General features: G+C 41.4%; 1 protein-coding gene across 1 annotated transcript in view; it reads left to right on the forward strand.

The window, feature by feature from the left end:
* The first annotated feature begins 564 nt into the window (after nucleotides 1-564).
* Nucleotides 565-12,658, forward strand: part of gpr179 (G protein-coupled receptor 179) — a 32,800-nt gene continuing 20,706 nt past the window's right edge. Inside the window, exons 1-2 of the mRNA XM_085275850.1 lie at nucleotides 565-2,148; nucleotides 3,324-3,432. Coding sequence (XP_085131976.1) covers nucleotides 1,232-2,148; nucleotides 3,324-3,432 — 1,026 coding nt within the window. The 5' untranslated portion in view covers nucleotides 565-1,231. The remainder of the gene's footprint in view (nucleotides 2,149-3,323; nucleotides 3,433-12,658) is intronic.

Consider the following 12,658-nt stretch of genomic DNA (forward strand, 5'->3'; position numbering starts at 1 on the left):
CTTTTCTTTCATCACGCTTCTCATACATCTTTCACTCAGCAGTGTGAAAGACACACGATTGTTGCACCAGTGTTATGGTATTTGCGAGCTCCCCCACCACACACAAAAACTAACAAATGAACTCATGCGCCTAAACAGAGAATAAACTCCCTCATGCTGCAAAAACTTAGAAACAAAAAACTGAAGTATAAATGTGGAGGTTGTTAACACTTTACATCCTGTGGCCTCCACTGTGTGTGTGTGAGAGAAAGAATGCTCGTCTTTCTCTCGTGTACGAGGGGTTAATCCAACCATCCAGTAGAGATATTTTTGATGGATGTCCAAATGCAGCAGAGCTTAACCCTCATCTCTGACTGAATGCATCATCCTCTGCTTTGTGAACACGCACGCACGCACGCACGCACGTACGCACGCGCACACACACACACACACACACACACACAACAGATGTACCACTCTCATCACCTTTAAGCACTGGTGAGGGTTTGTCAAAACGGAGGGGGGAGTTCGGGGCTGAATGAAAGGAAGGGGAGGACGGAAGGCGGGAGGCAAGGAGAGAGGGAACGACGGTAGAGAGGGGTGGGACGAGCATCATGAGCTTCCACCCGACGGGCTGGAAGCTCTGTGGAGCAACAGATAGCAGAGCGGGAGGCAAAAGAAGAAGGGAGAAGTCTGCTCTCTCTCTCTTAACCCCTCCATCTCAACAACATCTCTCCTTCTCTCCTCCTCCTCCCATCTGACGCAGGGAGCCCCAAGTTTGAGGTTTTTCCTCTCTCCTCCTTCTTGCTGCGCACACTGCGTTTTCTTTGCACTGGTGATTGTAAAGCACGAGAAACGAAGACTGAGCGCGACGGCACGCTAGAGACACCTTACGGGAAACAGAAATGCGGGGATTGCTCCCCTCGTCAGTTTTATCCTTGCACCACCACCGAGGACTCGCAGGTTCAACTACATCTTCGTGTTGACACGAGCTCAGGCGTGCATGGTTCCGTGCGGCGCACAGATGGAGCTGTGCGCTCCGAGTGTGAGTGAGAGCTCAGCAGCGCGTGTGGCAGCGTTGTTACCGGATACCTGCTGCTGCAGTGCCTCCCAAATGTGAAGATGAAAAGTTCAAAACAACATGTGACGGGTTATCACTTCAAAGGAAATCCAAAAGGGGCAAAGCGTGCTTTAGCTGAGTGACCCCTTCAGTTACTTCCCCCCTTTTTTTCTTCATCAGCGTGCGTCCAGGATGGATCCCGTCTGGCTTCTCCTCCTGCTGCCATCCGTCCTCAGAGCGCAGGTGGCTTCAGATTTCCCATCAGGCGTCACAGTGGAGACGACCAACAGCACTGAGTCATTGACAAACAATACAAGAACTTCAGAAAACTCCACCAGCCCCTCCACTTCCTCCACTGCTGCAGAGCCTTCGGGGTTTTCCACTTCAGAAGCTCCCACCGAAATAGAGGATGACTGGTCACCGGCAGAGACATTTCTGTACACCGGAGACCCCTCGACTCTGGTAGTGGGCCGTTGTTCACGGGCGTATAGCACCCGTGGGCAGATGGGACCCCTGCCCCTCAGCTTCACCGCCCCCCTCAGGCCAGCTATGGATGCACTAGCCAACACTGCCAACTTTCTTAACATGATCTTCCAAGCTAGTGACCTGCATGAGAGCACGGTGCAAGAGGATATGGAGTGGTACCATGCCCTGGTCCGTGCCCTTCTAGAAGCTGATGTGCTCATCCGGCGGGCCCTGTTTACGTTTGATGCTGACCCAACTGCCCACGTGCCGCAGCTAGTGCTCCATGCAACTCGCAGCCCAATGGCTAAGGTGCAGACAATCATCCTCCAGGACTTATCCAAGGCATGGGAGAGCCTGCACCCACCTGCCCCTGCCCCTGATGACAGCTGGTTCAGAAAACTGAAATTCCCAGAGTCCAGCCAGCCAATCACAACCCTGTCCAAACGAGTGCTCCTCAATGACCTCAATACCTTGGACACACCTAAGTGGGGGCAGGGTGACAGCTATGTGACCAATCGCAGTGGGGTACGCTGGGATAGTGCTCCTTTTCTGGACTGTATGGATGAACGCTTTGTGCCTGGCTGGATGCTCACACTCTCCACCTCCTTCTTTGGTCTCAAGCCTGACCTGACACCAGAATTCAGGTTAGGGCCTGCACACATACAAACAAACAAACACGCACAAACCAAGCAATAACAGTCACATAAATACAGGCACACACATAGAAGTGACACCTCTGATGATGTCAGTAATTATAGAAATTTGGTTGGTTCACTTTAAAATGTTTGGTTTGGGAATGTACATTCAGTTTCCTAGTAACCGTCTTAGTAATGATGTGAATCCATTGATCTGTGTGATGAGCTGTCAATCAGTGGTGCCAATGACATCTTCCAGTCATAAAATGCTATTATACGTTTTGTATTATGAACAGAGAAATTTGCATCCACATTGGGAGCACTTTTTTCAGTCCTTTGAATACTCTTAGTAATGTGAGGGTCTTAAAGAAAAACATTTAAGTCATAATTTTTTATGCAAAATCATGCCTAATGAGACCATTAACGATCTTGTTGCATTTAAACACCTGTTGTATCGATTGGTCACTGTGAGCAGAGTAGTTTAAACAAAACTCCAAGTCCATTTTACCCGCTGAAAATGACAGAAGCTAGCACTCTGAAATGAATTTACAATAACACTCGTGTTTGAATGTGTTTGAAGAGTTTAATTAAATATAACATTTGAAATAGAATGTCTTGCATGGTCAGGCAAAATGTGCAGTAGCAATTTAATTCAGTTTAACTGGACAAAACACAGACTAGAGAGAAGTCAAAAGTTATTGACCTGGAACAGTGGGATATAAACACATGGGGAGTAAAAAAGAGGGGAATGCAAGAGTGGTACATCATGGGAAGTCCCCCAGCAGCCGTAGGCTATTGCAGCATAATTAAGGCATGGCTCAGGGTTACCTGAACCAACCCTAACTGTAAACTTTACTAAAAAAAAAAAGTAACTTTAAAGGCTAATATTCAAAGTGTCTGTCTCCTGAGAGAAACTGGAAGCTGGTTCCACAGCTTTGCCATGTTATCTTCTCTGCCTTAAATTCTACTTTTAGAAAGTCTAGGAACCACAAGTAAGCCTGCGGTCTGAGAGGGAAGTGCTCCATTGAAATAATATGGCACAGTGAGGTCTTTGGGATATGAAGATGTATGCGGAAAAAGAAGAGACTTATTCTAAGTCTGACCTCATGTGGAGCCACTGTTGTTTCTTTGTTTTGTCACACATCTGTGACCCACTCCCCCACTGTCTGTGTGTTCGGCTTTAGAGGTGTGATCCGTGTGGATGTCAACATTCAGGACATTGACTTGGACCAGTGTGCAACAGGGGAAGGCTGGTTTGCTGATACTCACCAGTGCAACCGCACCACCATGGAGGTAAACACAGTGTAGACCAGGGACTGAAACTACCTTTGAGATAGCGACAGAAAGTCAAGATTTTTTGTTTTTGTTGCTTTTAGTACACACAACCAAATTGCCATGAAAAATGGCACCAGTATTAAAGATTTTGTTGTGAAGATCCCTGAGATTTCATCTGGCACTATTAGCATCTATCTCAATATACATGACTGACAGATAACTGAGCAAAACTGGATGAAACTCCATGGCTTTGGTGATGTCATTCCTTTTTCATTTTTTTGGTCAAGGTTAAATTTCAAGGACATTAATATGGGAACATAAGGAACATTGGATAGATTGAATTGTTTTCGATAGAACTGTAATTGCTGTACATACTTTTTAAAACCATGGTACCTGCAAACCTACAGTACATTATGACTTAAAAGGAACTGCTAGCATGCTACCCAATAAATATATATGGTGACAATGTTAAACTTTCTCGAACATCTCTAAGTCAGCACGTGAGTATTTTTATTAGGAACATTTTAGCACATTGCCTATTATACTACATACTGTAAGCAATATTATTCCAGTATGATCTTAACATCTGGACCACAAGGCAAGAACAAGTGTTGTTTATTGTTCATGAATCTAAAAGTGTCTGCCACTTCTACTGCCATAGTAGGGTAGTCAGTGTTTCATCATTAATCATAGTCTTACACAAAATATTAATTTTAAATGTCACATGGGATCAGACGGAGTTTTTTTCTGGAGTTTTGAGATTATACGTATATTCATTGGTTTAAACATCCTTTCGCGTGCTAATTGTCTCCTTTCTCTTTTGAGGATGAAGCCTGAAATATTTACTAGATCATTCAAAGTAAGGAGAAAGAAAGGACTGTGAGAGGGGGAACTAGGTGATGCTACATTGTACATACTGTACAGTACCTGCACTACACCAGAGTACCAACAATAGTAACAGGACATTAGAAGAAGCCTCTCAGCCTTTATACTGCCTCATGTGGTTGAATTTTGAAAAAAAGATATCAAGATCACGTGTGCATCCACTGCTTGATTTCTTTTTAGAGATTTCTTTTTAATGTGAGGCAAACAGCTTGGTGTTTGAAAGGGAAAATTTAGAAATTGAAAGAGGGGAAGATATGTCCTGACATAGCCTGGTGTTGATCTCCGAATCACCTCCCACATCTCACATTTGTTCAGTGATTTGGTTACAGCAGAGCTTTTATTTCGCTTCCCGACAGCTGTTTCTGCATGTTTGAGTAACAATTACTCAAACAGTTACTTAAAATGATAAAGACTGATAAGAACAATTTTTCTGAGGTTGTATTGTAAAATAAAGAAATAAGTAAAATACATTTTATTTATTCTTATTTCCTGTGTTGTATGCTTTTAAACATGACTAAAGTTTAGAAGACTGAGGTTGGCATATGTAAAAGTTGTCATGGTCCTAGGAAAAAATCCAACAAAGACCTGACGCAGGGCTGAGAAAAGGTCTAACAGCATGAGTCTACTGCCATCTGTAAAACACAGTGGAGGCTCTATCATGGTTTGGGTGTGTATTTCAGCCAATGGTGTTCTTGTCAAAACTGTTGTGTGTGTGTCATGACATGGCTGGTTACCTGCCTTCTGGCTCCCACACACCTGGCGTCAATCACACACCTGCTCCTGATGACCTTGTTTGGTTGCTTCATAAAGATGCAACAGAGACTCAGTCTTCACTGGGTCATGGCTAGAGAAACAGTGCAGCATGTCTCCTAGCCTTGCTGTTGCTGTTGCCTGCCTGCGAATTAGATTCTTACCTTCCTGTTTTTGTGCCCAGGATTACCTTTCAAGATGTGAAGTAGTGAGCTGGTTCTTGTGTGGCTTTGGGAGAAGATTGGATAGTGTTAGGACTTTGAGGAAACGTTTGAGGAGACTGGACTGTTACTACTGTTCACTACCTTTCGGTTGTTTAAGAGTCACTGTAAAGAAATGAGCTGACGTTCACTTGGAGCCCTGCGTTTGAATCCTTCTTCTACTTACGTCTCCTTGACAGAACGATCCAACCTAGAGGAAGCAGCCAGATTCAGCTTGGTCAGGCCCAGCTGTATCCACAGACGCGAAGAAAATGTTTTGTGGCTGGTGTCTGTCTGTATTGCGGTAACAAAAGCGCCTTTGCAGCAACTTCTCTGGTGCGGCCGAAAGGCTGTGTCTGGCACGGTGTAGATTCTGACATCTTTCTGATAACTCCTTCCTACTCCGGCTCATGGTTCTGGGTAAAATCACCATCGATTCCCAAATTTAGTCACTCAAAGCTTTTATTAATTACAGAGTGGGATAAAATTTAGACCTCCTACCCGGAGCACCTTTGCCCACCAGCCACTTACATAGTCTGTCTAAACCCCAACAAGAAGCCATGGAGAAATGTACCACAGTGTCTTGCTGCTGGTATTATCCTTCCATCGTCATCTCCCCTTAGTGCTGGGTTTTTCTTCATCAAGAAAAAGGATGAAACACTTCGCCTCTGCATAGATTTCCACAGCATGAACAAGATTACAGAAAAAAAACCTTACCACTCCTCACCTCAGCATTTGGACTCTTTCAAGGCGGCACTATCATCACAAAACTGTAGTCTTCCAACTCTTTTCATCTGGTGAGAATGAGAAAAAGACACAAGTGGAAAATAGTGTTTAGTATGCATCCTGGCCACTTTGAGTATCTGGTTTGACAAATGCTCCAGCTGTGTTTCTTGTCCTGGTTAATAATGTCCTAAGGGACTTCATTAATCATTTTGTGTTTGTGTACCTTGATGATATACTGATTTTCCCAAAGCCCCTGCAGGAGCATGAGAAACATGTCTGTCTGGTCATCCAAAGCGTCTGTGTAAAGGGAGGAAAATGTGTCTCATGCTGACTGTGTCTTTCTTGGGCTTCACTGTTGAGAGAGGGCAAATGAAGGCTGACCTGGTGAATGTTAAGGCCGTGGTAGACTGATCAAGGCTAACTGCTCTCACCTCTCCGAGGCACATGTTTCAGTGGAGTTCTGCAGCCCGAGCCACATTCGACAAGCTGAAGCAGCTCTTCACCCACAGCAGTTGTTCTTGAACAACCCAATCTGAGTGAACAGTTCATTGTGGAAGTGGACATCTCAGATTCTGGAGTTGTTCTCTCGCAGCAGGATTTGGGTAAGATGCATCCATGTGCCTTTTTCTCTCATTGTGTCATCAGTGTTAGTGACCGGGAGCTGCTGGCCATAAAGTTGGCATTGGAGAAGTTTTCCTATCTGCAAACCGCAAAATAAATAGATTCCCGTCAAGCGAGGTGGAGTCATGAACTGAAATTCGCACGGAGGCGGGACCCAGAAACAGACACAGGGGTAATGCAGTAGCCGGAGGAAGTGGGAACAGCTTATGGGAGAGGCTGTTCTAAAACACCGCAATTGGACCCACGGTAGTACGCAGGGCCAGGGAAATGGGAAATGGCAACGAAGGAAGTGAGCCTTGAATCCAGAACAGGATGGTACGGAGACTAAACAACATGAGTAGCCGGTTGCGCTGGTTTAAACAGTCCCTTGTGGTTAACAGTGAAATAAGGCTCAGGTGTGAGACAGGCAGCTCCGCCCAAGAGAGTAGCCAGTGCACCATCCTGATGACAACTCCCCACAGCTGCTCCCACGGACCATGATAGGTGGGCTTTGGCAGAGGATTGGATTCTGTGTGGATTTTGAGGAAACCCTCAAGAGCCTGTACTGTTCCTACTATTTTGACCTTTCTGAACTGGTATTTAAGAGTCATTGTAAATAAATGCACTGGCGTTCACTTGGGGTTGGCGTTTGAGTCACTTCTACTTACATCTCCTTGACATCTAATGTACAAATATGGAATAAAGGCGGCCATACCACCTTCCTTCCATTAACATTTGTATGTTAATGTAACTCGTACCAATTTCCCATTTTCCTTGCAAAATATATAGAGATGAGGGATATCTCAAGACATATACACACTATTGTGTATCTTCTCCCATATACAGTAGGATCTAGTGTTGCAGTTCCACATAATAATGTTGTGATCTTAAGCTCTCAGCTCTTATTCCAGTATCGATGATTGTTCCAGTACATGTTCAATAACAAAGACATCTAAAGGTGAGTTGGGGTACATCTTACATAAACAAAACAATGAAACAAAGATGTTCTGATAAAGAATGCCCCACTTCTCATTACTGAATTTAAGCTCTAGGTGTTTTTGCCATGTAGTTTTAAGTGGGACCAAAGACAACATATAATGGGCTAACAGACAACTACAATGGAATAGAAACATTTGAAACTGGAGCGCAGACTATGATCTTAGATGCAGTGATCATTTTTATCTGCCGAGTAGCTTTTCATCAGCAGATAGGGCTTCTCTGCTGTCTTCTTAGATGTTGACGTTTTTCTGCTGAGGTTATTTTTCTAGTTACTGTTTCTATTGTAAAGAACACACTCTGAGCCGTGACCTAAAGCTAATATGGAAAACATGTCTGTTTATATTCTTTTTAGTTACATCTTGCATGCACACTCTAAAACGTTTGTGATCTCCAAAAGGTGTAAGCCCTGAGTGGTGGAGCTCGTTACTTCATTTTGGCCTCTTAAACTGTTCTACCTGCTGCACCCCGCCCGTCCAACGTTGGTTTCTCTTTTCTCTGCCAGGCTGTCTTTGCAGACCCATCCGCTACCTCTCATCTCAGCCATCTATTTAAAGATGGCTGTTCAGGGTGGCAGGCTGCAGGATGATCTGATGGATTATTGAAATAATCCAGCCCGCTGACATACTTCCCTTTTATGCACTACACTCACAGAGGTCTGAAACACAAGAGCAGAGCACTCTAAAAAAAATCCCCAAATCCACATGGCACCCTTTGTCTCGTCCTGCATTACCTGGCTCGTACTGGGTCATCCATTTCTTCTGTCCTGGTTGTCCAATATCTGCTCTGTTATTGGCTTGTAATCTATCACCATATCAAACCTCATAATAAATAATGGTCAGTTGGAGTGGGAAGCCCTCTCCTCCAAACACGGCTTACAGTGGACAGAGGTTGTCTGTGTTGACTGTCTTCAGCTGTCCTCATCTTTCTGTCTCTCCTTTTTCCTTCGTTACTATCTGTGGTGCTTTTAATGTGTGTGATCCAGTACAACGGTGTCATTTTGCTCTTTGAGAGATTCCCTGAAAATGTGCAGTCATTCCTTTTTAAAATTCTAGCCCGTTTCTTCTCTGTCATCTCTTTTTTTGGGGGGGGGGTTCCCCTACACAGGCTATCATGAATTAGTTGTAGGTGAAAATTTGACTTTGAATAAAACATTTGCAATACCAGTATGATATTTTTAAATTGATTTGTGCATAGAGTTATCATTAAAACACAACTGATTGTTTACTGTGTATAATTTGACTTGGGCTGTGTATATGCACTTATGTAAGGTTTTACTGGAGAGAGGACCTAAGTACAGGATTGAAAGGTTAAACAACAAAAGTTGATCGTTTGTCATTTATACTTGATTTGCTCTTATGCTAGAATAACCCTCCTTTTATCAGCCATTAAGTACCACACTAAAACACAGATGATGCTAACTATTCACACAAACATTGAATTTTGCTACAACAAATACAGTTATTGAAGCAAACTTGTGATGTAAACGTTAAGAACAGCAGAGGAGTTTTTAGGACAGTCCAGCAGTTAATCAGAGCCACTGTATGCAGTAATACTTTATATTATGTTAGGTCAAATGTCAGGCTATTACTATAAACACTGATGAAACCCTGGGGCTCTGGGGAAGCCAAGAGGCTGTAAAGCTTTAGAAGTAGCTGGTAAGTTTCAGCTTAAACGTTACAGAGTGAATCTACTGATTTATTACAAATATCTGCTTGAGATGTGCTGTGTATAATCCACATCACATTAATGTTCAACCTGTGCCATTAGCATCCGATAAGGGAGCTGTGAGTTTATATATACAGTACGTGTGTGTGCGTGTGTGTGTGTGTGACTATTTGCTGTTGAACAGGATTTCTCTAGAAAAGGATAATGCTCTCAGTTGAGGCATTATGTATCCATTTAGCTTTTAACTTAGATTAACACGCGGCATCCGTGTGTGTGTGTGTGTCTGTGTTTGTGTGAGTGTGTGCATTTGTTTCTCTGTCCCAGCTGAAGCTAAATTGAAGCTAGCATCAGAGGGAAATAGAGTGAGAGAGAGTAATGTGACCCTGTTTTTAATGTGCTGCTGTTTCATATCCTCACAGGTCAACATGATTTTAACCTGAGACACATAGTCTAGTCTAGCTTTGTTTTTTGGCTCCCAGCTCTTTTTGTTTTCCCATCTAAACATGATCTACTTTCATGTTTATGTCCCGAGATTATTAGATGCACGTTAATGCCTCCGCCTTGTCTATTTTCTCTTTATAAAACACACATTATGGCTCAGCAACACTATATAAAATCAGTGCCACAATTCATTGTCAGAGTGAAAATTAAATCAAATTTCACTAGCTGGGACCACATCCTCGGAAACAATGAGCAAAGAGGAATGAGGAACTGGTGCTTTTTATATATGTATATATATGTATATATATATATATGTATATATATGCTCGAAGTGTTAGCTCAGTTGACATCTCCATCAGTGATTGATAAATTCCCTCAAGAAGTGTGCATAATCTTCTCCCAGAAACATTTTGTTGAACATTATTCATGAGCACTAGAAATGTTGCAATAATGAAAACGTGTTCTTCAAGGTGACGTAGTATAAATTCAAATTATTTCTACCATTTGCAGTTTGAACAGCTGTCGCAAAACAGTTGTCAAGCTCTAAAAAGTACTGAAATAGTTCAGCTGATGCCATTTTGTAAAGGCAGAGAATTCAGAAACACATCATCTCTAAAAATGAGGTTCATACATTCTATATATTCAAGTTTCATTCTATATATTCAAGTTTCATTCTATATTTTCAAAAGATCATTCTATATTTTCAAAAGATCATTCTATATATTCAAGAGATCATTCTATATATTCAAGTTTCATTCTATATATTCAAAAGATCATTCTATATATTCAAGTTTCATTCTATATTTTCAAAAGATCATTCTATATATTCAAAAGATCATTCTATATATTCAAGTTTCATTCTATATATTCAAAAGATCATTCTATATATTCAAGTTTCATTCTATATATTCAAAAGATCATTCTATATATTCAAGAGATCATTCTATATATTCAGAAGATCATTCTATATATTCAAGTTTCATTCTATATATTCAAGTTTCATTCTATATATTCAAGTTTCATTCTATATATTCAAAAGATCATTCTATATATTCAAGTTTCATTCTATATATTCAAGCTTCATTCTATATATTCAAGCTTCATTCTATATATTCAAGGTTCATTCTATATATTCAAGTTTCATTCTATATTTTCAAAAGATCATTCTATATATTCAAGTTTCATTCTATATATTCAAAAGATCATTCTATATATTCAAGTTTCATTCTATATATTCAAGCTTCATTCTATATATTCAAGCTTCATTCTATATATTCAAGTTTCATTCTATATATTCAAGTTTCATTCTATATTTTCAAAAGATCATTCTATATATTCAAGTTTCATTCTATATATTCAAAAGATCATTCTATATATTCAAGTTTCATTCTATATATTCAAGTTTCATTCTATATATTCAAAAGATCATTCTATATATTCAAGTTTCATTCTATATATTCAAGCTTCATTCTATATATTCAAGCTTCATTCTATATATTCAAGTTTCATTCTATATTTTCAAAAGATCATTCTATATATTCAAGTTTCATTCTATATATTCAAAAGATCATTCTATATATTCAAGTTTCATTCTATATATTCAAGCTTCATTCTATATATTCAAGCTTCATTCTATATATTCAAGTTTCATTCTATATTTTCAAAAGATCATTCTATATATTCAAGTTTCATTCTATATATTCAAAAGATCATTCTATATATTCAAGTTTCATTCTATATATTCAAAAGATCATTCTATATATTCAAGTTTCATTCTATATATTCAAGCTTCATTCTATATATTCAAAAGATCATTCTATATATTCAGACTTTGGTTGGAATATATATATCGTTAGCTTCATAGCATAAGTGCCTAAGTCATTTGACTAAGACAATGACTTAGGCACTTATGCTATGAAGCTAACGATATAATATTTTCCTAAAGGGCATTCCATAATAAATAAATAAATATATATATATATATATATATATATAAGCAGCTGGATAGCGTAGTGGTTAGACTACACGCCTTTGGAACAGAGGATCGCAAGTTCGACTCCTGCCTGGGGCGTCTGTATCCAGTAAGGGTCCTAAGGCTAGACCCCCTATGCTAAGCAAGCCTACCGCAGACATGAGCGAGACAGATAAATATGAAGGCATGCTGGCTCGGACGTCAGTGTTCCAACATTCGAAAGAAGGGACTGCTCTCACAGCTAGAGATTGACGAGGTACAACACAAATGCTACGGCAAGGAGGAGTCAGGACGCCAGGTCAGGGGGGAGATATCATCACCCCCACCTGAGATTGGGTACATAGCCCCAAGTGCGATAGGAGAAGGATCGTTGAGTGCGAGAGGAACTGACCTGAAAGATAGGATCATGGCCAAGCTTGAAACCTGGATCCCCCGTAGCCTGTTACCAAGATTACGTGAAGTACCCTCAGAAGGTCTGCTAGATGATGTTAATGCAGCACTACGGACAATACCTACAACCACGATTACCGACACAAACAAGCTGATCTACAATACGGCAGCAGTGATCAGTGAGATGCTTGGCTACAAGTTAAACAGCCACAAGGGGCAGTACCCTCCATGGAGAAGGAGGCTAGAGGGCAAGATCAAAGTAGCACGGAGGGAGGTTAGCCAACTAACGGAGTTGCAGAAAGGTGCGACAAATAAGGTGCCTAAGAAGTACAGCAAGCTGTCCATACCTGAGGCCTTGGAAACTGCCAAGCAAAGACTCACAGCCTTGGCCAGCCGCTTGAGGAGGTACACCAGAGAGATAGAAGGCAGGAGAATAAACCAGCTGTTCTCCACAGAACCAGCAAAGGTGTACTCTCAGTGGCAAGGGAACAATAAGAGAACAGCACCACCAAGGCTGGAGACGGAGCAATACTGGAAGAGCATATGGGAGAAGGACGCAACCCATAACGGCAATGCTCAGTGGCTAGTGGATCTGAGGGCAGACCACAGCGACCTC

The sequence above is a fragment of the Mchenga conophoros genome, linkage group LG6 (assembly GCF_057382185.1).
Source record: "Mchenga conophoros isolate Kocher_MC1m ecotype Shallow Benthic linkage group LG6, M_conophoros_male_GT1.1, whole genome shotgun sequence".
Classification (NCBI taxonomy): domain Eukaryota; kingdom Metazoa; phylum Chordata; class Actinopteri; order Cichliformes; family Cichlidae; genus Mchenga; species Mchenga conophoros.